Source organism: Gymnodraco acuticeps, unplaced genomic scaffold (genome assembly GCF_902827175.1).
Source record: "Gymnodraco acuticeps unplaced genomic scaffold, fGymAcu1.1, whole genome shotgun sequence".
Lineage (NCBI taxonomy): Eukaryota > Metazoa > Chordata > Actinopteri > Perciformes > Bathydraconidae > Gymnodraco > Gymnodraco acuticeps.
In genome coordinates this window covers 22591-50188 of record NW_022990062.1, presented here as the reverse complement: position 1 = coordinate 50188, position 27598 = coordinate 22591, and the positions used below count along the sequence as shown (strand labels likewise).

The following is a 27598-nucleotide window of genomic DNA, read 5'->3' as shown; positions in this document are numbered from 1 at the left end:
ATTTATATATTGGACATTGTATATATATATAAGGCAGTTAAAACAACACAGCAGCTTATTATGCTTGGTTCAAATCTAAGGTTACTTATGTTAATGTTAGTTAGTCCACAATAGTTATCAGTGCCAGCAGACTGATCATCTCCAATGACGGTTATAATGACCTCCAAACCAAATGTCTGGTCGTAAATTCAAAATATGCAACAAATCATCTCTAAATGTTGTCCGAAGCCTCATAAGCAACTACATTTAAGAAACTCCCTCAAACATCCAGAAGTAATGTGTCTCTAATATACTGTCTAGCACATTTATAGGCAATGAGGGTAACAAAAACAAACACCTATCAGTAATAATTTACAGCTTCCAAAATGACTATAAAATTGAGTTATTTCATCTCTTAAATATACAATAATAAACCTCATGAAGGCAGGAGTTATGGCAGGGCTGCTGTATTAGTTTAAGCTAAGTTCACTTAATAAATTCAAAACGTTGCTAACATTTGTGACCATTTTTGTGTCATTATTGATTCTTAACGGGCACTTTTTGCATTCTGTAACTTCCTCTCGTTCAACCTCTTTTCACCACTACTGAATAAACCTCAAGTTATTTTGGCTAAATGTAATGACGAGAGATAAAGAAGACTTCCTGTTACGTACATGGTTTGTCGTCACCTGATTTTCTCCCTCTCCTCTTCACCCTTTAGGCGCAGTGTTCCCGTTATCCGGCCGCCCTTCTGGCACCTGACGAAGCTTTCGGAGTACCCCTCCCTCCTCCTCCTCCCTCCTACATCACCTCCTCCTCCACCCTGCCTTCCCCCCACAGACTCCCCTCCTCTCCCCCCTCCTCCCCCTCTGTCTGCCATGCAGCTCCACCCCGGCCCCTTCACACTACCCTGGCACTCCACCGACAACAGGTGAGCAGTCAATTCAAATTTAAAGATTCAAAGGTTTTATTGTCATATGCACAAAGCTACGGTGTAGAAATGGCAATGAAATTCTTCTGACCTGAGCTCCTCCAACGATGCAACATATATAATAAAATACAAAATCGTTTGTTGATCAAGGCTTAATGTGATGAAGGGTTACATCATGTTGTGAATAATTACTCAATTAGAGTGAAATAAGACAGAATATTTTAATCAGAAAGTGTTATTGTCTTCAAATGAATAAATCTAAATGTTTTTATTTGAAGCTCTTAATCTCTGGTTTTAGGTCACAGTCTTTGAAAAACATGATTTACATTTCATTCAACATTAAGTAGTTCAATTTAAAATAAGGGATAACATATATTATAAGTAGTAGCTGCGAGCCGATTGTCGATTTCCATTGATTTAATGTAATTGTTTGCCTGTCTGGCCGCTTTTTGAAGATCCGAAAATCCACGGTTTTCTTACATTTCTGATCGGATTGGCAAAAACGTAAAAATTTGTATTGAGCGCCGTTTAATGACCGCTTGTTTCCCCCCAAAAGTGGGCGGAGCCGTACTTTTTGCCCGGTAAGCGACATAGGTGTTACTCTCATGTATTGTAAATTAGAAAGTATCAGAATCTTTATTCAAATTTTTATTTTCTAGGGAAATTGGATTTCGTTGCTCCATTTTAGAATGAAAAATATTAAAGATAAATAAAAAAGTAGAATACAAATATTTAAATTAAAGGTGGGGTTTCACTTCAGAAACACTTGTTGTTATATTCCATGGAATGCTCTTAACATTCCGCAATTAATTAAAAAAAAATGTCATGCAATTTTCAAGCCGTGGCGCTGTAAAAAGCACGACCAATCATCTGAGCCGGCTAAAGTAACTGGATGGCCTACCTGCCTGTCAGCCTTCCATCTGGGCACACACTTATCTCGTGCCCTCATTGGTCATGTGCGCGTTCGTGCGTGTTGGGGGAGGGGCTCTGTGAGGAAGTCTGAAGGAAGGGGCAGATTTGTTCCGGTTGCGTACTTTCAAATTCTAGCGCACTCGAGCTGGTTTCTCCATTCCTACCTACCCCACCTTTAAGATTAGAAGTTAGAGTACGAATGTGGAATGAAAAAAAGATTTGTATATACATAAAATAACAATAAATAAATAAAAATAAGAAATAGTAGTAACTGCATAAAACAACAGCAAGTAAAAGTATATACATAGAAACAATCCAAACTTGCCTGATGTGCAGATTTAAGCACACAGTGAGTCATTCTGTGTGTTTAAGTCAAACACAGTCAGCGGATGACTCCATCGGTCGTCGGCTGAAAGTCACTGCGGGGGGGTTTTGGTAACCAGGAAGCAGGTGACATCACCGGGTTTAAAATCAACACTTCTGCCCACGCAGGAAGCCCATTGGTCTATTTTTGGCTTCTATTTAAACATTCCGAAGTGATAACCAATCAGATCTGTTCTTTGTCCGTCTGTCTCTGGTGGGTGACGTTGGTTTTGACGTTCCCTTTATTTGACGAGGTTAAATCAAATGATCTTATTTCATCTTCGAATATGATTTATTTTGACCGTGTGATGGTCGTTGTGTAGGCTTTTTAGTCCCATGTAAGGATGATGACGTCTTAAATAATCACATCTTAAAAGCCTGAAGTCCAATAAAAGACTGGAGTGATTAATCAATTTGTAAGTTGGTTACACACCTTGATATGACATGGATATTTTTATAATTGCGTAACCATTAGGACAATAGGCTGAATCGTCCATTCGGTCGTCTTTGTATTGCAGCATGATCTCACAAAGCTGAAGTGTAACCCTTTAAAGGAAAGAGGAAGTTACCGCAGTCTGTATATTGACTCACAATAAAAATAATCTTTGTTAGTCAGCTTCACGGTGGATGACGTCAGCGCCTCGTATTCATTTTGATAGGAATCAGTGATATAATGCACCCCGATTAGATTTAATGGTCCCATGAGGATTAGATAGCAGTGTATGTTTGTGTTTTTGTGTGTGTGTGGGTCTTTTATTCCCACAGTTTGTCTTACACACACACATACACAGAAGCATCTGACGAGGAGGCAGCTCCCGGCATAACTCTGGACAATGGCATGTGACTCCCAGAACATGTGGACAAAGAGAGGAAGACATTCAATAAACTGTGTGAAGCAGAGGGACATTTTGTACAGGCTGTTTATATGGAAGTACTTAAACGAAATATGCAAGTGTTTGAGGAAGAAAGACACCAGTTTCTGAGCTAAACTGCTTATATTTTGAGCTGGGTTTTCTGAACACACATCGTGTACAGTAGTTGTGTTTGTGCGTTATCTGTATCAGCACTCACATGTTCCACATTTGACGTTTGATTGGGCGGGAGTGACTGTCATTTCCTGTCCAGCTCCCGTCTCATTTCCTCTGTTCCTCTCTCTGTCACCCAGGTCAAATCTATACAACAGCCCATCCATTTTCATTCATTGCTCACTTCCTTTAAAGGCTTTTTCTCATGCAGATAATGACATCGTTTCCCACTAGTATCAACGTGAAACTGCTGTGTTTTACCTTTCAAGGCAGCCATTGTTTTCCATTTAAAGCAGTTCTTGAAACTTTCTGAAACACTTGCTGTGCATTGAATATGCCCAACAGACTTGTCAGACTGTCAAAACCAAGTGCTATGCGGGGAGAATTTGACTTTTGCTATCCTCTTTACAATAACATTATCAGAAATAATAGACTCGAGGTTCATGGAGATAGATTAAACAAGTTTCAGGAGCAAAAGGTTGCCAAACAAAGCTAATTTTTTTCTAAAACATCGAAGAATTCTTTGCAAAATTGATGTAATATAAAAACAATATTTGTAATAAATGGGCTTAAGCATCCAAAACCACTTTCATAGATTTTATTTACACAGTGCAATAATGATGAGTGCATAAAAAGACAAATTACCTCCACAAATTCTGCAGACCACTAAAAAATATCTGAGCACATAATCATATTTTTAGAAGATTACCTCAAAACACTTTTTAAGATCAGTTTTCAGATCTTGCAATGGATCGTAAACCATAAATACCACAGAAACAGCCCAAGGATATTCTGCCGGTTACTCGTTTCACATCAAAGCCCTTTTAGAAATGTCTTTCTTCTCCAACCTCTCCTCTGTCTCCTTGGCAACTTTCCCTATTGTTTGAATAAGACAGCAAAGAAATACAAAGGGAGAGTTACCACTCGCTCTTTTTTTATAGGGAAAAATACCACAATAAAACGAAAATGACATTTTTGTTGGATTCTCAAAGGGAATTGGATTTCAACCAGTGGGTGCTCTTACCTTCTGGATTTACTATCCATACTCCCATTCCCTTAGCTCTACTTACGCTGGAAATAACTCCCTTTCATTTTGTCTTATGTGGTTTTCTTAAGAAGTTGATATTGTTGGGAAAACCATTCTTTCTGTTTTCTTTTTACTCAATTTATTTGTCTTTTTTCTGGCATTTCTAACCCTAATACAGTGAGCAGTGTTTCCCACAGAATTTGATTCCCCCCTGGCAAGAAAAGCCAAAGGCCCCTTAACCTATTCGGGTGGCCCACGCATCCCCCCTCAAATAAGAAAATACATGCGAGTTCATGGCTACTGTAGGCAACGTTCTTGTTGCTCTGTGTTGCGTTGTTAATGAGTGAGACACACCGGAGTCGAGGATCTGTGGGGTTTATTCTCCCAACAATATAATTTACAATTTAGGCATTTAGCAGACGCCTTATTCCAAAGCGACTTACAACGACCAACTACAGGGACATTCTCCCTGGACTAACTGAGGGCTAAGTGCCTTACTCAAGGGCACACTAGTAGTGGTTTTCCAGGCGGGATTTGAACTCGCAACCTTCCGATCATCAGCCCACCTCACTATCCATAAGACCACCCAAAAAAAAATGTTTAAAAGAAAAGAAAAAGCATTATTATTTATTTTTTATGAGATCCATTTGTGGCGGACGATATTTAATTGTGGCAGCCCGCCACAAATAAATCAATGTATGGGAAACACTGGTGAGGGGGACAGAGGAGAGGGTTATTTGAACAACAATCACTGTGATTGCATACTAAGCAGTTGTGGAGGAGAAATATCCTCCCTTGCTTTTCTTGAGGTTTGAAGGTTTTTGGGGATTTCTTTCCGTATCTGAAAAAGGATAGCAGGTGCCATATGTTGGAAAAAGTATGTTGGAAAAAAACGTCATTTTGGATTGCATTCATATTTGATGTTAAGGAGATGGGACAGCAAGAATCCACATGAAGAATAATTGAATGAAAAGAGGAAGAGAGGAATCAAGGGGATAGCTTTGAGATTTTGACTTCAGGCATTTGGAATTGATGAGGAGGAAATCCCTCACCGCCTTTAGAAGCTTCCTCTGAGGGTCTTAGAAAACACATGGGGCTGCCGTGGATCTTCGGCTCACGACTGATAGAAAACAGATTCCCCAGCTGTACAGTTAAAAAGTTATGTTCCAGAACGACACACTTTATACGTCTCGAGGGGGATACCGAAACTTGTTTATTTTATGTAGTTTCTCAATAGTTTTTGTTGTAGGAATGGTTCCGATTTTTCACTATAAAATGTCAAAAGTCAATGACAAGTGCCAATTGGAAGTTTTCAGAGACCAAAGGGACGTCACAAGGCGATCTTTTACTTTCTGACTACGCAAAGTGTTCCCAATGGCTTAAATTGTGTCATCAGAAGGTGTACGCAAAGGGTTGCATGATGTCTGCAGTTTTTCGGGAATATATTCAAGCATTTAAACGACAATTAATTTGATGTTCTTTGTCTTCTTTGTCTTTGCAGTGACTTACAGTGGGGTCAGCTGTCCAGACCTTACTCCTCCACGGACCGAAGCAGTTCCCTGGGCTCCATGGAAAGCTTGGACACACCAACACCCACACCGCAGACATACTCTGACTCCCATATTTCCCCCGTCGACCCCACCCTCTTCAACAACAAAAGAGACTCTGCCTACAGCTCATTCTCCGCCAGCTCAAACACATCTGACTACGCAACGGTGCCACTAAGGCCCGGTGAAGCCTGCTCCATGGATAACCTCCTGCAGGGGCTGGGGCCATCTTGTCAAGGCTACCCTGTCGGTGATACCTCGACCCTGGGGAGTTCATCTAGCGAGGCCCCGGATGACTTGCAGCTTATTGTTCTCAAGTCCAGGTCGCTCACCAGGCCGAGATCCAAAAACGTTGAGATAAAAGTGAGGCCTTCCTCCTGCTGTTATGAGGACGAGCGAAGGGGAGGAGACTTTGAGATCATAAGAAATGGAGAAAAAGCAGCTGAGAGAAAGATGAACCCTCCTCAGCCTCCGACCAGGAAGGACAGTTTTAGGGCAACTCGGAGTCGCCCGAACGCCGCCAACAAACGTTGCGTCTCTGCTCCCATTGACATTTCCAGCGTTCCTTTTCACCAGGAAGTAAAGTCCTCTCTGAATGTTGAATCAGGAATTCAAAACGGCTTCCCTGCACCAGAGGAATGTGGTGAGAATTTTAAAGAGGATACCCTGAACTCGCACTATATCCAAAGACAGACTGAAGACATTAGACATATCCGATGTGATATCAGTGCTAATAAAGACTACAATACAGAAACCACCTCAGAGACGTCCTCCCTAGTCCCCATGACTTCTCTTTGTCCTTCCTCCTTACCTGCCGAATCCTCCATGGATGTTCAAGAGCGATCTCGTATCACGCACTCAGAGATCAAGCACTCCCCGACGGGGCTTCACCGGCACAGCGCCCCCGCTAAACTCCTCGCTACACAGCTCCAGTTATTGGACTGTGACAGTGACGCATCTTCATTGAAGCCTCGCAATCCGTCGGATACTTCTGATCCCTCCTTGTCCTCGTCTAGCAGCCAGTGGTCTTATTCATCGCTCCAGGCCACGAGGGAAGACCAAGAAACTTCCTACAACCACCCCAACGGACCGTCAAATAAATGGGGAGGTAGCCGTTGCTCAACCCCGGGATCTGTGTTCTTGGAAGATGATGAGGAGAGGCTAAATGGATCCACAGTTGAGCATCACCACCCTTGGGGCCGATCAGCGAGTGTCCCTGGGGACCCAACTGGATCGTCAATCAAGGGACAGTTGAGCTCAGACCAGATACTAGAGAGAGATTTCCAGCCTCTTAGTGCTGCTGCTAGTATGGATACTTTACTGGGAGAGCAGAGAGCAGTGGATAGAGGTAACATTGAGGAGAGTGTAGTAGGAGAGGACATGAAGAGGTCCCCGGCGTCTAGGAACCATCGCAGGAACCGCCGTCGCAACGAGCGTTTTGCGACCAACCTCCGTAATGAGATCCAGAGGAAAAAGGCCCAGCTTCAGAAGAGCCGGGGCCCAGGAGGGTTGCTCTGTAGTGGGGAAACTGTGAAGGAGGAGGAAGGTCCAGACCTCAATGAGGAAGGGGATGAGCAAGACCTGCCTGTCCAGGAAAGGATTACCAAAGTTGCATTCGCCCGACCTGTTAGTCCCCAAATAGATGCCATCACCACAGCACCGGTCGAGAAAGCAAGTGATGTTTTGCAGACTCAGTCCACAAGCTACACTCAAGACAACAACCTATCCAGGTCCGTACAGATTCTGGACCCAGGAGTGCCACATTTTGGTGTTGGCGTCCGAGTGGTGGAGGAACCGGCTCCTGCTGGTAAAGCCCGTCGCTGGCGTTGGACCCCAGAGCACAAACTCCAACCAGAACCCGAATCAGAACGACGGTGTAGAATCTTGGATAAGGATCCGTTGGGACTCACAGGATCACGGCATGGGGTTTGTGCCTTCTCATCTTCATCCTCATCCTCATACACTCGCTCCTCTTCTCGGAAGGACGAGTCCGAAATCCTTCCGTTTGCCGATAGAATGAAGTTTTTCGAGGAGACGAGCAAGAGTATTTCCGGGCTTAATATGTCGAGTCGGAGGCAGAAAAAACCCGTCCAACAATCGGAGCACCAGGGAGGGGAGATTGGTCAACACCCAACCCAGAGAAGATACTCCTACCAGGGGGGACTTCTGCAGGAAAGCGACCTCCTTTCAAACTCTGTGGAGGCCAGGAGGCTTTCTATGAGTACAAGCAGGGAGAGGCAGAAGGAGAAGGAGAGAGAACAAGCGAGGGAAAGGGAGGAGAGGGCAAGGGAACGAGAGAGGGAAGAGAGGCTGAGAGAAAGGGAGAGGGATTTAGAAATGGAGAGGGCAAGGCTGAGGGAGAGGGAACGAGAGGAGAGGGTGAGACAGTGGGAAAGGGAACGAGAGAGGGAACTTGAGTTGGAGAGGGAGAAGGCCAGAGAGCAGGAATGTCTCACAAAAGAAAGAAAGGAAGAGCTGAAGAGGGAGAAGGAAAGGGAAGATGCTCAGCTCAGCTCACATCAGGAGTTTTATGGCGTCAAAGACAGAAATCAAGACTTCCAACACATCTTCCAGCCAAAGCCTCAGACCTTCTCCCATAGCCAAACCCAGAATCAAGTCCCTCGATCGGCTTTCCATCCCATCAACACCCCATCCCAGCCAATGGAGAGCCAGCAACCACTTCAGCAGGGACACACAGCGAGGAGCTACACACCCACAGAGGTAAGAGTGCTGCCCTCATTCAAACATGCATCAATACATTCGCAAATTCTGTTTCCCGCCCATTGATCAAAGACACGTGCCGGTTTTTTTTACGGGTCATGAAGGAGTCAGGGGTCGCCGGGGTTAGCTCTCTGTAGAGTTTGCTTTCCTGGGATCTGGATTATAAACTTGTCTCTGTCAGGTTTATGGACAAAAAGAGACAGCGAGTGATATGTGGCCTGAAAGAGTAGATGATAGAGATCTGGAGTGAGTTGAAGTTTTGGTCAGTTGCCATTTGGTCTTGAAATACATTCACTCCATACTACATATCACTTTATGATTTATTGAAGTGGCTAGGGCTGCTCAATTAATCGTATTTTAATCGCGATTACGATTATGCCTTGCAACGATTACGAAAACAACGTAATCGAAATAAAACAATTATTTTTTTATTATTATTAAAAAAAAGATTGTTTTTTTTCTAAATAATTTTTTTTTTTTTGGTTTTTCAGTTGAGTTATACTTAAAGTTCAGGGTAATCAACTGTTAAAAACATACTGTTCACATTTTTCTCCAACAAATGGATGTTTTCAAAGTCAATGAATAATCGCATTTAATAATCGCAATTACAATTATTGACCCAAATAATCGAGATTATGACTTTTGCCATAATCGAGCAGCCTTAGAAGTGGCACAAGAGCCCTAGAAGTGGCACAAGAGCCCTAGAAGTGGCACAAGCTTGTTTTTCTAAATAAATTAGACTGTCCTGTTTGACAATTGTGTATAGGGGTTGGTACGCTGTTGCCGGGCAGGATACATCTCCCTCCCATGCTTTTAACTCTTACTAGCACTTATATTTTCTGTCAATAACTTAACTTAATTGTTAAATTGTTGAAACAAAGGGTGGCCTGCAACCAAACCATTATTGTCAACACATCTGATAATAGGGCTGCTCAATTAATCGTATTTTAATCGCGATTACGATTATGGCTTGCAACGATTACGAAAACAACGTAATCGAAATAAAACGATTATTTTTGTATTATTATTATTTATTTATTTTTTAATAATTTTGTTTTTTGGGGTTTTCAGTTGAATTATACTTAAAGTTCAGGGTAATCAACCAATAGTAATTCTCCAATAAATGGATATTTTCAAAGTCAATGAATAATCAAATTTAATAATCGCAATTACAATTATTGACCCAAATAATCGAGATTATGACTTTTGCCATAATCGAGCAGCCCTATCTGATAAACAAATGTCTATAGTTGAGCCACTTTTGCATCACATTGAGACCTGAAAACCTCATTTTTAAGGCATCAATCTTGTTGGGACATAAACACGTTGTAATTGCAGCCATTAACAAGTATGTTTACAAGGCAAACCGATCGCCAGCAGCAGGTCTGCTGAGCTGAATAACAGCCTGTGACCCTGCAGCACCGAAACCAAGTAACGCCTCTCAGAGAGAAACTGTACAGCTTGCTGAAATCAGACTGTGGTTTGGGTCTGAGCTTAAATGACCACTGGAGACTGAAAACTATCTTTAAAACCAGAAAGGGTATCACACTTGGATGGTGGAGTAGCAACTCGCTCCAAGTTCTCCGTGGTTGAACGGTTGGTTTGTAGTCGATCCTCGTATCCTGCATGCGGTCAGAGTCTGAAACTCTCATTGAAAATTCAAATAGCTCCTGGAGCTGAGAGAGATTGGGCAACAGCAGCGAACACTTGTGTCAGCGATAATAGCAGCGTTGGGTTACTTTGTCTACCACATATTTATTCGAGTGTCTTGGCGGGGGGTGCAGCCCTCGGTCTAAACGTTTGACTCTTCTGTGAACTTCAGCCCATTAGTAACCTTATCATGTGACCCCGAGCAAAGCTAAACTGACATTAGCCTTGGCCTTGATGCCTCCAGCAGATATGTTGTGTTGTTTTCCTGTGTGTTTAGAGGCCTCAGGGGTGCCTTTAACCCCCCCCTGCCCCCCCCCCCATGTTGGGATCCTTTTCAAATGAAAGGTTGTTGCTTTGATGGCACACAGATAACCCCATGCGTTGAATTCCTGTTTCATATCTGCAGCTGACAACGTCCAATATTTATAACAGATGTTCTAGATGGACGAAAGGGCTGTGACACACATCGAGATACACTCATGCAAAGAGAAACACGTACATATCAAGACGTACATGTCATCTCTCACGATACAATCCAAACACACAGTTCCTAATTTTGAGTAGAATTCAGTTCATTCATGTTTGTTTTGGGAAGGGAACACCGTGTTAGAATATATAGAAGTGTAACTGGCTCCTTTTATTATTATTCTTTGTGGTCTGTCACTCAATGGACTCTTTTCTTATGACATATTAGGAAATGCTTACATTTTTATTGGCAAAATGTGACTATTAGATTTTATTTATTTTTATTACACATCATTTTCTTAAAGGAAAGTATGGAAAACATTGTATACCCAATGCTCATTCAAAATGAAACCCACAATTAAAAATCATGTATTAAATGTTCAACGTATGTTTTGTTAGTTATGCAATTGTTTTAAAGTTAAGCCAAAAAAAGCCATATTAGGTGTTTTTATTCCATATATTCACTAATGGAAGCCAAAGGAAACTATACATTACAATATGCTCTTTTGAAGAGACAATGGATTTAAATGCAGCGGGGGTACATTCAGGCCATAGACTGTATAAAGATTCAGGCACTTGTGGTCTAAACTTTATTATCACAAACTTATCAGTTGTTATGGATTTGATGCTCTGTTGACAGAAAGGCCACATATGTTAAATTCACATCGCACCAGTCCAAGTGTGTGTGTGTGTGTGTGTGTGTGTGTGTGTGTGTGTGTGTGTGTGTGTGTGTGTGTGTGTGTGTGTGTGTGTGTGTGTGTGTGTGTGTGTGTGTGTGTGTGTGTGTGTGTGTGTGTGTGTGTGTGTGTGTGTGTGTGTGTGTGTGTGTGTGTGTTTATGACTGTATGTGTGTGTGCAGTAATATGTGTAGGAACTGTCCAAACTCCACTAGACAAAATACCCTAATCAAACCCAGTATGCTTTATATATAATAATATATATCTATAACTGTGTGTGTGTGTGTGTGTGTGTGTGTGTGTGTGTGTGTGTGTGTGTGTGTGTGTGTGGTCTAGCATTACTATACTTGTGGGGACCTAAATCTGTTTACATAGTCACGTGTGGGGACTGGCTTCCCTTATGGGGACAAATTGGAGGTCCCCATAAGGGGGATCATTAATTTTAGGGTGAAGACTTGGTTAGGGTTAGGCATGTTAAGGTTAAGGTTAGGATAAGTCTCCAGGAAATGCATGTAAGTCAATGTAATGTCCCCTGAAGTGATGTATACATTGTGTGTGTGTGTGTGTGTGTGTGTGTGTGTGTGTGTGTGTGTGTGTGTGTGTGTGTGTGTGTGTGTGTGTGTGTGTGTGTGTGTGTGTGTGTGTGTGTGTGTGTGTGTGTGTGTGTGTGTGTGTGTGTGTGTGTGTGTGTGTGTGTGTGTGTGTGTTCCTCTGCTGGGCAATAGAGCTGCTGAATGCTTTGTGCAGACGTTTCCTGTGTGTGGACATAATGCGCTTTGTTTCTTAAATCAACAAGAGACATTCCCTTACCTACTTAATACCTGCTGTTTAATTATTAATCTACCCATTAAAGTGGATTTAGTCGTAACTTCTAGCAATTAAAAAGGGAAGCTTTGTGTGAAAAGTAGTAATGTAGCTCGAGAACATTTCAACAGGTTTACAAAATTGAGTGTGAAACTTAATAGCTTACTCTAGTTTGACAAATTAATCTTTAAACTCAGCAAACTATCTGCAGATGAAGACCTTGAGGAAGTTTGAACTGGATTCAGTTCATTCAAGTTACAAGTGCTTTAAAAAACGTCAAAACCATTGAAGTGCATTGCCTACAATTGGATAAATATACTTAAAAAAGTCTTTCAACTCCATTTTAATTGAAAATAAAGAACAAAATTAAACGTGAGACTGCATCAACAGCACAAAAATAATTAAAGAGCTTGTTGGCTGACAACCAATTTATAATTGATTCATTTTCGTTTTTTTAGCAAACATTTGAACTGGAATATGATAGTAAAATATATTTATTTGAGTTTTGGACCAATAGTGAGACAAAACGTGCACTCATAGTGATCTGTATTGACATTGTATAACTTACTATATTGCTTATCAAGAACATAAGTGGTAGATGAATTGATAGTGGAAATGAGACTAAGAATTCAAAACAATTGAATGAGAAAAAGATTTCTAAAATGCTAAAATACCTCCACCTTAATGAACCTCATCACCATTAAAGTATCCGGACGGGTGGAGCAGCACGCCCACTTCCTCTCAGCCGGGACGTGTGCTGACCAACACTTTGCACCAGATTGATTCCTTCCTTCATTCCTACCGTGTTATTAACCGGCTTTTTAATGTCTTCCCCAGATGTATCCCGCCCGGCAACAGGAAGCGGCCAAGCTGAACAGGAAGTACAGCCTGACTGAGAGGTGAGCCACTTCCTGTCGCTGCCTCACAGACACTCATATAAACAAGATCTTTTGAGTATTTTATATATTACTTTCGACACACACTTCATCTCTGGTTGTCTGTGAGTGGGGTCTTTAGGTGGGGTCGCTCCATTGTGCATTGTGACGGAGGAAACCTCACTCAGTCATGCCTGGCTGTGATTTGACTATAATGAGCTCTAAGTGTGCAGAGCAATCATCCATGCTTCAAAATGTGCCCATAATGATATGTGGTTGGATGGTGATTCCTGTATGGCAGGAGGTGGAGAGAGGGGGGGGTTTAGGACATGCATGGCCTGTAAAGAGAGACCTCTACTCATATCTGACCCGAGAGAAACAGAAGGAATGCAAAGAGGAAACATTTACTGTAATTTAACGACTGTTTTTGTTTCGTAAAGTGGAAATGTTGCTTCAATTGCTGCATTAAGGTAGCAAGAGAGCAACAACAAGTGTAAAGGAAAACCCAAAATATATACAATGACAAATCATACACAGTCCCATTAAAACACATTACCTGAAAAGACATGTTTAACTGTTTGTTAAATAATTACACGTTCAAAAAACTCCAAATCAACCGCTTTATCAGGACTGTGTACAAATGAGTATGACCTGTTCCTTTAATGTTCTTTATTGCACCCCTTTACTCAAGTTTGCCGACAAGGACATATAATCTTATATTTCAGTCACCCGAATCTCCATATGTTGTTGTTTTGTTGCGTAACATGGACATTAACTGCTGTATTAGACAATGGTAAAAGTACGAGTATAAAACAGTATAAGAACAAATAGAAAAACAATATATACAATACCACAAGAGTATGTTACCAAGAAGACGTTACAGTCAACCTCACCTACACAGTCCCAATACAAAACTGAGTTTAAAAAAGTGTTAAATAATCGCTGAAGTGTAAAAACCTGGCTGTTTTTTCCACTTTACCGTACATACAAACTATAATCCAAGCCCACACATAGGTGCTTCTTTGTCTGTATGCTAAGTTATGCCTTCACTCTTCCACATACATTAGTGAGCGGTTTTAACCTCCTTGTGTTATTAAAGCAAAACGTTAAACTTGAATTATAGTTAAAGTAAGAAAAATACATCTTGAGTTATTCAGAGTCACTCAAGATGTACAACTGTGGCTTGTGGTATCTCCCCTTGGTAGTGTCGTAATGTCACTTCACTCTGTATCTGTTTGTTGACATCGAAGTATGGTTTGTAATGCTCTTCTCTCTCCATATCCCAGGGACTACTCCAGACCTCCAGAGATCAACAGCCAGCTCCATCAGGGTCAGAGGAGCCACAGGCCGTCTGATGGAGAGGATCGTAACGGATTCTCCTTCCCTCCTCCGTCGGTTCCTCTCTCTCTCCGAGGCCGAGCCATGTCCGAAAACGACCTCCGCTTCGACAACAACAACCAACGTTGGTCGCCCTCCATTTCTGTCTCCACCAGCCAGACGCTGAGCGAGGTGGAGGAGGGAGTAGGAGGAGGAGGAGGAGGAGTCATGGGAGGAGAAACTGCTAACACTTCACGGATGAACAGGAAGAAAACCCCGCCTCCACCGAGACCTCCACCCCCAAAATGGGAGCAGTTTCACCGCAGACGGGCGTCTAGCCACAGCCTTTTCTCCGCCTCTCCTCAATCCATCGCTCCATCTGTAGACCCCACCCACTCCTCTTCTTCATGCATCCCTCCACTTCCTCCTCCAACCGATACGTCCAGACAGAGGTCCTTCAGTCTTCCTCCACAGAGACAGGAAGTGTCCGAAAACTGCCCGAGATGCAACTGCAGCCAAACCCAGGCACTCTCATCCAATCAGAATCAAGCACAAACGCAGGAGCACGCCTTCTCGCACGCTCCATCCAATCAGAATCAAGCACAAATACAAGAGCACGCCTTCTCGCACGCTCCATCCAATCAGAATCGAGCACAAACACAAGAACACGCCTTCTCGCATGCTCCATCCAATCAGAATCAAGCACAAATACAAGAGCACGCCTTCTCGCACGCTCCATCCAATCAGAATCCAGCACAAACGCAGGAGCACTCATTCTCCCACGCTCCATCCAATCAAATGCCGCATCAGGACCGGACTTTTACCGTAGCTCCGCCCAGTCCCATGTTCTCCAGGAGGGGCTTCAGACCGGTGGCTCCTCCCCAGGCAGAGAGAGACCTGATGGGGGTGTATTCTCAGCAGGAGAGGGGGGAGGTTTTATCCTCTCGACCTCCACCTCCACTTCCACCAAAAGAGAGCAGTAAGAACAGGTGAGATCGGTAGTAAATTCTACTTTTGGATGATATTTTACTGCATTTGAAAGTCACTATTAATGTCCAAGTGAACAGCCTCCCATTTGATGTTAGAACAGCAACCTCAATTGGAATTTTTAAAAGTAAATGAAATGCCTATCTTTGTATCCAGGTTTCAATATGTGTTTATAACTGTGTTAATAAAGTCTATCTGTGTATCTGCAGGGTATCTGAGATGATCATCAGCCCTGAGGAGGACAGAGTAACAGTGAAGCCTCTCAAAAATCACTCTAACATCAGACCTGGAGCAGAGTGGGAGAGAACTCCATGTCCCAGAGTTCATAGCGACTCAACCCTTCCACCTGTGATGGATAACGTCGGCGTGGTTTCCCCTCCTGAATCCTACCTCTTCCACAGCATCGAGCCCCAGAAGATCTCTCTCGAACCAGGGAACGAATCAGAAACCACCCTGAGCCCAAGTCCCGCCCACAGCCTGGACGCAGAGCTGGACATCCCCATGGAGACGGACATCGACGACTTCCAGGAGGAGGACGTGCTTCTGGCCGAGGACGAGCCAATCACCAGCGAGCTGCCGTGCTTCGCTCTGCCGGTGACGGTGCTGGAGACGGACATCGACACGTTGGAGGAGGAGAGCGGAGGAGAGAGGCTGAGTCTGGAGGAGCTCTTCCCCCAAAACAGTGAGGGGGAGTCGGGTAGAGAGAGCTGGAGAGGAGCCTATCAGAGCCCGGAGCACAACACCAACAGCCTGGACAGGTAACAAGATTCAACATTCAAGGCTTTTATTGTCATGTGTACATAGCTACAGTGTAGATATGACAATGGACGTGTGTGTGTGTGTGTGTGTGTGTGTGTGTGTGTGTGTGTGTGTGTGTGTGTGTGTGGTGTGTGTGTGTGTGTGTGTGTGTGTGTGTGTGTGTGTGTGTGTGTGTGTGTGTGTGTGTGTGTGTGTGTGTGTGTGTGTGTGTGTGTGTGTTCTAGCATTACTATACTTGTGGGGACCTAAATCTGTTTACATAGTCACGTGTGGGGACTGGCTTCCCTTATGGGGACAAATTGGAGGTCCCCATGAGGGGCATCATTAATTGTAGGGTGAAGACTTGATTAGGTTTAGGATTAGGGTAAGGGTAAGGGTTAGGGTTAGGGTAAGGGTTAGGCATGTGTTGGTTATGGTTAAGGTTAGGATAAGTCTCAAGGAAATGCATGTAAGTCAATGTAATGTCCCCTGAAGTGATGTATACGTGTGTGTGTGTGTGTGTGTGTGTGTGTGTGTGTGTGCGCGTGTGTGTGTGTGTGTGTGTGTGTGTGTGTGTGCGCGTGTGTGTGTGTGTGAATTACACAGACCATTTGATTTGTACAAGACCTAACTGTTCCTCCTCTGAGCTTATCCCCGTTTCCAGAGCACCTTGCTGCAGCCAAGTTTTTTTGTAACTCTCCCCGTTACAAATGTTTTGTTTTGCCAACACAGATGCCACCTGGGTAATTACTGCCACATATGACAGAAGGACAAGTCCTATATTTGTACATTAAAGTAACAGTTTCAATGAAGACCATAACACATGAATCAGAATCAGAATACTTTTTTTTTTATCAAAGCAATTGATGGCAAAGTAATTGGGTTTCTTGACAGGTGCTGCATTGTAGAATTAAATACAAAAATACAAAAATGTAAATGTACACATATTTCTATAAACCTAAGTAGTTAAAGAAATGTAAATTAAAAAATACAAATATGTATTCAAACATAAAATAAAATGCTCGATAAAGTAAAAAAATTAGGGCTGTCAGTCGATTAAAATATTTAATCGCAAATTAATCGCAGATTTTTTGTCTGTTCTAAATGTACCTTAGAGGAATATTTTTCAAGTTTTGAATACTCTTATCAAGCAGTGTGCTTGGATTGTATAGATGGTATTTTAAACTCGATGCGCTCTGAAACGGGCGGCCGGGGACAAAAAATGCACATGCGTTAATCACGTTAAAATAATGTTTGCGTTATTAACGCATTAACTTGACAGCCCTAAAAAATAAATATATATATTACCATAAAAAGATAAAATAACAATGTTTTTTTATATACAAATATTTATTTAAACATAAGAATATTTCAAAGTAAGAATGTCCTTTAAAGGTTAAAACAAATATTTCTATAAAAATGCAAGAAGTTAAACCTAAATGTCCAATAAAAGATATTCGCCTTGGTCCTTGCTGAAAGGTGGATGTGTCTGTTGACCAGCAGCCTGTCTTCATCGTCTGTTCTCCAGTTACACTCTTACTATATTAACATGTTCCCATATGCCCTTTTTGTTTTCCTTCTGCCTCCCTTTAGCCCACGTAATTGACTGCATTTCTTATTTATGTACTTTTCTAATCACTGTATTTACGACCTCGTGTCTGCTTCATATCGCTCCGCTCTGTGTTTTATCTGTGCGTAAATAAAATAAACTGTTTCCCCTCAGGCGCTCCGGTGCGAGCTCCAGCTGCTCGTCGTATTACAGCACGTCGGCCGCCAAGGCCCAGCTCCTGTCTCAGATGAAGGACTTCACAGATACCAGAGAGCGGGACGAGGACGACGAGCTCACCTACAAGGTAACGCACACACGCACACACACACACACACACACACACACGCACACACACGCACACACACACACACACACACACACACACACACACACACACACACCAACGTTCAGAATCAGAATACCTTTGTTCGTCCCACAGAGGAGAAGTTGACATTGTTTGTTTTTTATACAGAATGAACTTTGAACTGACTTTTTTCTTAGAATTAGCTTTTTCTTAGTATTTTGACTTTTTTCAGATTCCTGACTTTTTTCTAAGAACTCACTTTTTTCTCAAATTTGACATTTTTCTCAGTGCAATATTTTTTTCTCACAATTCTGACTTATTTCTAAAAAAAAAATGTTTCCATCAGAATTGACTTTCTTTCACAGTTTTGACTTTTTTTTACAGAATTAACTTTTTCCTAACAATTTTTACTTTTTTCTCAAAAATGACTTTTTTCTTAGAATTGATTTTTTTTAGTATTTTGACTTTCCTGACTTTTTTCTAAGAACTCACTTTTTTCTCAAATTTGACAATTATCTCCCAAATTTTGACTTTTTTCTCAGAATTCTGACTTATTTAAAAAAAAAAAATACTTTTTCCAGCAGAATTTACTTTTTTCACAGTTTTGACATTTTCTCAGATATCTGACTTTTTCCTAAGAAATCTGACTTGTTTAAAAAAAAATTGACTTTTTTATCGCTACAATCAGTGTTTCCCAGACAAAGTAGTTTAGTGTATTGTTTATAGTGTCGTGGACGGTCGGTCCCCATTGTCACACAAAACAGTAAGTGGGGCAGCTTTAACCAACATTCCTAATTCCCAGCTGTTGTCCAGATGACCTTTTTAAAATCACAATACATCCACAGCATTCGATGAAGAACCTGTAAACTTCTCTGATAAGTGAACCACTAATGATGTGAAGCTGACAGCAGTGAAGTGTTGCCTGTTATCTCTAGATTGGCTTGTTTTAACATTGACTCCATGTGTGATGCAGAAACAGCTGATGGAGAGTCTGAGGAAGAAGCTGGGTGTGCTGAGGGAAGCTCAGAGAGGACTGCAGGAAGACATCAGAGCCAACGCCCAGCTGGGGGAGGAGGTGGGAATCTGTCTTTCTTTATTCTCGTTTATTTGTTACACCCATAATTTGTTGTAGTCAAAGTAAGGGAACTTAAACGCACTAACAATGCAAAACGTTCAAAATATTCACTGTTCAAGGATTAAAGGAGGTCTTCATAATACTTAATGTTATGTTTTCTTGATGAATTACAGTAAAAAAACTATTAAATCTACAAGAAAACAAGCAAATAATTCCCTTTTTAGGAGATTATACCTGTGAACTTCTCTGATTTCAGACTCGCACTCATTCATTCCTTATTAGTTGAATTGTGCACCTTGCATTTTCTATTGCACAATAATCTGTACATCGAAGATTTAAGCACTGAGGGATGCAACATGTCCAAAGTGCAGGTTTTGAGTTTTGTGTGTGTGTTCAGGTGGAGAGCATGGTGGTGCTGGTGTGTAAACCCAACGAGGTGGATAAGTTCCGCATGTTCATCGGAGACCTGGATAAAGTGGTGAGTCTTCTGCTGTCGCTATCCGGACGTCTGCTGAGGGTGGAGAGCACTTTGGACACTTTGGACCCCGACACGGAGCACCACGAGAGGGTGAGCAGAACACAGGAAGAGGGGGCTGTATGTGTCACTTACTGAGGTTACACACAGCCTTTAAAAAGCACAAAGAACGGCTAGTTTAAGTGGTAGAATTATAGTATGCACAAACTAAAATAAAGCAACTTATTCAGAGACTGTGGGAGAGGAAGACGTCTTTATGGTTGTTATTTAATTCTGTTATTTTGATATGTGCGTCACTATGTGGGTTTATCTTATCGTCTTTTAAAGTGCTACAGCAGTTAGAGAAAGAGAAAGAAAATGGCTTTTAATTGCATCTATAGGGAGGTGAAAAGGTAGCATTACATTTCCACCAAAAGCTTCGGCCTGGTTGAAGAAAGGGGTTTAAAACTGACAACAAAAAGGTGAAAATTAAGAAAGATGGAGACTAGAAAGTATAAATAATATCAGGGAATTCATGGGAGATGTCACAGGATCAGCTAGAACAAATGAAAATGATTTTTGTGTAAAGAAAGAATGTATTTATGTGCAAAATGTAACACCCCGTCCCTCTGTCCTGCAGGTCCCCCTGCTGGAGAAGAAGCGGCAGCTCCTGCGTCAGCTGTCGGAGGCTCAGGACCTGAAGGACCACGTGGACCGCAGAGAGCAGGCCGTCAGCCGGGTGCTCGCCCGCTGCCTGACCCCCGAGCAGCACCGCGACTACAGGTACATTCAAATTCAAAGGTTTTGTTGTCACATGCTCATAAGCTACAGTGTAGAAATGGCAATGGAAATCTTCTGACCTGAGCTCCTCCAACAAGGCAACACATATAATAAAACACAAAGTAGTGCAACAAGTCTATTATGTCAATAGAATATGATATGTAGAAGAACAGAATATGAAATTAAATAACGTACATTAAGACACAATTAAATACGGTTTATTGCAGAGCTCATAAAGTCTTATGGCCTGTGGGATGAAACTGTATTTAACGTATGCTTTGTGTTAAGACAAATCATATAAGCAATATCAGAATCAGGTTTATTACCAGGTTTACACGTACAAGGAATTTGACTTTAAATTTATTAAAATATAGCCGTATTTACATAGAAATAGAATGGAAAAAAATATGGAATAAATCTCGTCTTAAGTGCAAAATGTTTACAATTCAACAGTCAAATATTTCCCTGCTTTGTCCTTGCATGACCCACATTGAGTTTACTTTTTTGTAAGAAAAATATCACTGGTCACCGGCTTGAGCTTCAATAATCAGGATCCATGTATTTATGATCCTCTCAAGAATGGAAGTAGTCATCACACACAGAGTATTTGGTACAACTAGTTCCTGAACAGTGTCCTTCACATACAAGAGAGGGGGTTACAAAGATGCAGGAGTCTTGTAGGTAATGTTCTCTAAATCTCAAAATGTTGACTTTTTCTCAAAATTCTGATTTTGTCTCAAATTCTCCAAATCCTGACTTTTTCAAAAAATTCTGACTTTTTCTGAATACTTGTTAATTAAAAAAAATGTTAATAATCACTCGTCACCGGCTTGAGCTTCAACCTCAGGATCCACGTACCTGTGATCCTCTCCAGAATGGAAGTAGTCATCACATACAGAGCATCAGCTAGTTCCTGAACAGTGTCCTTCACATGCTGATATCCAAGAGAGGGAGTTACACAGTCACAAGATGGAGGAATAGAAAGCAGTATTCAATGTTTAGTTCAGATTAGCTCCACGTCAGAAATGAGCATGCTTGTCATATGTCTATCTCCATAGAGGCTGAATCATCATGTTAATCACATAGCTAGGTAATCACACATCCTGTCATGTTCACAGCTACAGTTGGGATACCTTTGTCATCATGTGGACTCTGATATTGGACGAGGACATTCAGTATTTTCCAAACAATTTTTAACATATATTTGTATGTGTGTTTTCCCCTCTCAGTCACTTTGTGAAGATGAAGGCGGCGCTGCTGGTGGAGCAGAGGCAGCTGGAGGACAAGACTCGGCTCGGGGAGGAGCAGCTGCGGGGGCTGAGGGAGAGCCTGGGGCTGGGGCTGGGCATCGGCATGGGGATGTCCATGGGATACGGACTATACTGACAAACAAAACAACCGGTGTCTATGTTTTAAAGGAATAGTTTGGCATTTTTTAGAAATACATCACTCTGCCAAATGTCACCGTTGAATGTGTTTTATTTTACGGGGAGATTGTGTGCAAGAATACATCTTAGCTGTGACTTCATGGAGTCTTTATGCTAAACTAAGCTAACGGCGTTCTTGCTGTAGAATATTTAGCAATCCAAAATGTCAGACTATTCCTTTAAAGGATTACAAGCTAAGGAGCACAGCTAAAACACACTCTGAAAGTTCTTTATCAACAAGATAACAGACTGGACTGGACTCTGCTTCACTTGATGTACTGTAATGAAACTCGTTTTAACACTACGTTGCCAAAGACATTTCCTCTGACGCTGCTTTTTGTTCTGGTGTTTTCTTTTTTCTATTTAAATCTCCTGGTTCAGAGAATTCACGGAGACTGTTGTGTGAGCTGCAGCATTATTAACTGCCAATACGTACTCTGTATTATCTACCATAGTATCATATCACTTTGTATTTTAGCTGTGGAGTTTGAGACTACACCGACGCGTTATACTGTCCCGCGATGACTGTTCATGTACAGAAGACACTTGTGTTTATAATGTAAACGATGTGTATATAGTGATTTTGTTTTTTAAACGACTGGAAATGCCTGTAAAAATTGGTTGTAAAAGATGAACGAGAAGACCGGGAAGAGATTACTGTATATTTTGACCGGGAAGAGCTTGATTAGCTCCAGTTGTTGTCGTTAGCTTGTTCAGATATTTGGTAAAGTGTATTGCCCCTAGCTAGTCCCAGTTTACATTGAAATCCTACATTAAATATTCACTTAAGACAGTATTAATAACACGTATTCCTATTCTTGTTGAGAGTTAGATTAGAAGTTCATGTCTGTGTTAGATACAACGCTACAGCCAGCACTTGTGTTAGCTTAGTTTAGCGTAAAGACTGGAAACAGTGAGACAGGTTGCCTCGACGACAGTGTTTTAGGGCAATTGTAGGTAGAACAATTATAATTAAGAAGCAGGAGGGATAAAGTAAATATACAGAGAACAAATCAGAGCTTATAATTGTAAGTGTGTATTATTTTTAAATTCTCAAATCATACATTTGTGACTTTAATCTCATAGTTAAGCTGTTTCGAGAGGTCATGCTAAGCTAAGCTAATTCTAGTACGATTTTAGCTTCATGTTGAACAAAGGCATGTTTAGTAGTGTCAATCTTCTCATCTAAATCTCAGCAAGAAAGAAAATAAGTGTTTTTTCCACAAATGTTAAAGTATTCTTTTGAAAATTGAGTAAAATGTATATTTTTTTGAAAAGTAAAGTGCCAAAACTCAATCTTCCCCATTTTTGTGAAATGTTTGCCAAAGTCTCCAGAGCTTTCACCGGCTTCCCAAACCTCAGACATTAAAGCTTTCACCACTGCCTGTCTGAGTAAATCAAATAAATCAAATAAAACACAAACTGTAGCTGAACAAGAGAAGGAAGGGGAGGAAATGTGTATATTTGGGCTGTTGAAAGGTGGACTGAGGTTATGTAAAAAAAAAACACGCTTAATCATTTCCTACTTTAACAAACATGCAGTTTAAATTGTATTAAAGTTACTGTTTTACACTTGTTCTTCCACAGGTTGTTCTCACATATTTCCTTCTTTTTAAATACCAAACAACCCGGAAGTGAAGATGTCCACTCGTTCGTTCTGTACATATTCTGTGTTTTCTTGTACTATAAAAGCGGTTTTCTAAGTCGACTGGAAACGTTTTTACGTGTCAAGATTGGAAAGAAAGTGGCTTGTTGAGAGTTTATTTCTACTGTTCAATGTCATTTTGATTTATTAAGGACCTTTTTTTTCTTCTTAAAACTGCATTTCAAACTGCAAAAACGCTCACGTGAGAACGAGTACCATAAATAATAATAGTATTTTAAACACGTTTCAAGTCTCCTGTTGTGATTTATATCCTACTCGGTTATAATGGTTTATTTTTGCTGATTTAGGACCCAAATGTTCTTCTTGAGGGAGGGGGGTGTTTTTTTTATTTGGTGGGACGTTAAGTAAATATAGTTGAGGGCAGATTAAGGGCTGATGGATGAAGAGTGGAGTCAGCAGCTCTGCAGGAGGGATGTGGTGAGGAGGGTCATTAAAGAGAAGCATATTTACACTTAAATATACAAAACTGTATTCATGTAGTGCATTTCTAACTGTGTTCATAAAGGGTTATAGTAACCAAAGGATGCAAGTAAAACAGCCATACATATGTCTAAATAGCAGTGGTTGCAGTCATTTTAGGGGCGGAGGTCATGGGAAGACGTGATCAATCAGGGATAAAGTCATAACCACCCAGGATAACATAACACCTTGCTGTCAGCACATTTTGACTGTTAACTTCAGGATTTTCTCTCCACTACATGTTCCTCAGGAAGTGACTTGGTTCAATGCCCACAGTTGACCACGAGGTGTCGCCATTTAACTGTTTTAACCTATAGAAGCAGTCCATCACTACCACATTATTAGAGTAAAACACTAATGTTTTTTATTAAAGGTCCCATGTCATGCTTTTCTGGTTATTACCCGGCCGTCCCCTTGTGTGTTATGTAGCTTGTTATGCATGTAAACAGTCTGCAGAGTCCCACCCAAACCCTCAAAGTACACCCTGTAGCGAGTAAAACTCTAACACAGAGAATACCTGTCTGTGCTGCCCCAGAACGCCTCGTTTGAGATTTCTCTTTTTCCATTGATTACTTCTTGGGTATACTGACGTAACGTAACGTAACGGCTCCGCAGATTGTCCATTTGGACCAGGAGCTCCAACAAGCCGTTTAGGACAGAGAGTGAATACTACAGAGATGCTGTATGAGAAACCAATGTGAATTTGGAAAATTGCACAATATACATTTATTTTAGTATACCTCAACAATGTAATTGGGTCATTCTACATAAAAGGTGGAATCTGGGTGATACAAATCTGCTGAAATATATTCCTTCTAAAAACATCTAAAACCTGTTAAATAGCAATAACTAACTCTTAACTTGATGAATCCACAACAAGTAGAGCTTAAAATATTTTTATTATTTTTATACTTTATACAAAGCATATTTGTATAGGAATGTCACTGGTGTTACGTGTTACCAGGAAGAAGAGTAACACCAGTGACAGTTTGGAGAAAACACCACCATTTTAACAAAATGGCTGCAATGTGTCAGACCAAATATGAATTCAGTCAATATCAAAATCGTTTAACTCTTCAATACAATACATTTTCCCATTCAAATGTTCACCCCTAGGGCTATGCAATGAGTAACACTAATGACAGACTTGAAAGACGCATGCATGTAAAATTTGAAGATAAAATGACACCTTTAACAAACAAAGTAAGAAGTATCTGACTTATGTCTTTGTCCACTGCACTGCCTCAAATGATCTCTTGTTACAGCAGGCACTTCAGAGACAGTACATTATTTCAAAAATAAAAGTGTTTTGTGTAGCAGTAACACAACACCAATGACGTAATTTTGGGTGACTGACATTTATTTGATTATATTAATAATAATTTGCGTTTTTTTACCATTTCAGTGTTATATTTAATGCTTATAATGTTATGTAAATATAAATTAGATGTATTTATTGAAAAAAAATATTTTAAATTAAAACTATAGGCTCCACTTCCATGTATGATCAAAGTGACAAGGCAGTTCCTTGAACTTGACATTTTAAATAAATTGCAATTTACGTATCAAACCATTTTTTATTTAGTACCATTGCAAAGATAATCTCTATTTATTCAACATATATAATGAATGTGAGTTTAGGTCAACGTCATGTATTTTGGTGTCTGCAAAAGTAAGTGACAGCACTTCCACCTTTTCTGTAGAATGACCCAATTATGATGGGACATGGGACCTTTAAATTATTTACATCTATTGAATAACTTATTTATTCTCTTGTGATATGAATACCACACATTTATTTTTTTGTATATGCTATTTAACTCCCCTTGACAAAGTCATGTGTATTTTATTGCAGTAAAAATATAAGAGATTACCGATTAGTCGAACTGCTCCATTGACCCATATGGAGAAGCATTGATAGCTCATGACTCGACTAACATTCCTGGTGTGCAGATTAACACGTCAAGGCAGCTGTGATGAGTCCGCTAACCGGAAAAGGAGAGATTTGACCTTCAACATAAAACGTACAATGTGACATCTTGGAAGAAAAGAGGAACGATTTAATGTAACGTAAAGGACAAACATGTAGGTATACACTTAAGATCTAACTGTTCAATTATAGAAGAAAAATGCCATCGGTTGCAGCAAATATGTTGTACTTTAAATTCATAATCTACCAAACAATTAGGTAGACCTTAACCTTAACCGGAAGTTGTAGCTATTCTATCTAACTTGACGCTAGCTTTTGCAGTTTTAAGTCGCAAAACACCACGTACTGCGGGCAATTTCCATCTAGTTCGTTATTTGTTGCACCTTACCAACATAATATTAAACTATGGTTTCTCATACGTGATTTCCTACCTTTTGAAAGCTGTTTTTGGGTCGGAGGATGACGCAGGATTTCTGCAAAGCTTCAAGTTTACATTGGCTACTGTTGACATAATCAGTTAGAAGACGACAAATCCGAGTCACAAGACTTCTTCCGAGCTGCCTTCTTTCAAGGTAAAAAACAACCCCATTTTCTACCATTATTCCTTCCTTATTTATAAAATGCATGTAAAGTGGGTCGAGCGTGTTGACAATTAACGTAAGTAAGTACGTAAGACCAACGGTTATTTTTGTCAGTTTGTCACCACAGTGACGGCTTAAGCTAACGTTAGGCTAGTTATCTTATTTTCTCTATGTGATATTTCCAGTTTGTTCTATTAATAAAACGAAGAATAGTGGCGGACATTTTTTTGAAAGAAGTTCCCTGTAACTGGAGCTGTGCTGGCATCATTGGCTATGATGCATTGGTGCACTTAAGTAATTAAGTACATTTAATCAACTACTGTACTTTAGTACAATTTTAAAGTACTTGTACTTGAGTATCTACATTTTTCGCTGTTTTGTACTTCTACCTCGCTATAATTGAGGTAAATAGTGTACTTTTACTCAACTAAATGTATTTAATGTCTTTATCGGAGGTGGGAGAAGTACTCAGATCTTGTACTTGTGTAAAAGTAGAAGTATCAGAGTGTAGGAAATACTCTGTTACAGTAAAAGTCCTGCATTAAAAATGTCACTCAAGTAAAAATACAAAAGTATCAGCATCAAAATATAGTTAAAGTACCAAAAGTAGTGATTGTGCAGATGGGTCCATTTCAGATTAATATGAAATCTTTTCTAATGATTGATCCTGAAAGTGTTCTCAAAGCTGGTAAAGGTGCAGCTAGTCTGAATGACTTTGTATTCTGCAGGGTAGCTTGTGGATTTACTCCAGGTGGAACTAAAGTCTGGTTCAACACTTGATTATATATCACATCATTCATCCACATCTCTAAAGGTATTCAATGGAGTAAAAGTACACCATTTACCTCTGAATTGTAGTGGAGTAGAAGTACAGAGTAGCATAACATGGAAATACTCAAGTAAAGTACAAGTACCTCTAACTTGTACTTAAGTACAGTACTCTAGTGAACGTTACTTCACACCCCTGTCGATATGATCCTGATGAAACGGCAGAGGATGTGTGTTTACCGGACTCTTGTTGTGTTGTAAACAGGATTAGAAGAGATGGAAAAGGCTGGTTTCCGCAGCGGGAGCTTTGACAGCCTTCATCACCCCAGCGAAGATGATGATGACGAGATGGTGGACATTGCAGGAGCCACACTAGACTTCTCTGCCACGGAGGATGACCCTCCACTCGGCTCAGGTAACAGAGATGGTTTCCAGTCAGGGTCCAGAGACAGCTTGGGGAGGGGCCGGGGGTTAAACCTTGGTTTGACCATATATTCAAAGCATCTCTGGCTCAAACCCAGCTGCTGATCTTTCTTGATTTCATACCTCCTCTACTTTGATAGGCCCTCATATCCTGCTCTTTACTA

The 27598-nt window shown here is 40.8% G+C and overlaps 1 protein-coding gene and 1 long non-coding RNA gene across 3 annotated transcripts; one reads left to right on the top strand and one right to left on the bottom strand.

Moving 5' to 3' along the window:
- Positions 1–707: 707 nt before the first annotated feature.
- shroom4 (shroom family member 4) lies at positions 708–23498 on the top strand (the record flags this gene model as incomplete). 2 transcript variants are annotated; one of them, XM_034216085.1, is given in 11 exon segments in its annotated part: positions 708–910; positions 5739–8505; positions 12939–13000; positions 14263–14899; positions 14951–15282; positions 15490–16038; positions 17742–17871; positions 18845–18946; positions 19344–19514; positions 20041–20183; positions 21410–23498. In XM_034216085.1, coding segments are annotated over 11 exon segments (5253 nt in total), but the record flags the coding sequence as incomplete, so codon positions are not given.
- LOC117546008 lies at positions 16847–27598 on the bottom strand. The gene is made up of 2 exons (XR_004568919.1): positions 27252–27598; positions 16847–17864 (listed from the first exon to the last, which is right to left on the bottom strand). It is a non-coding gene; the product is annotated as an uncharacterized LOC117546008 (long non-coding RNA).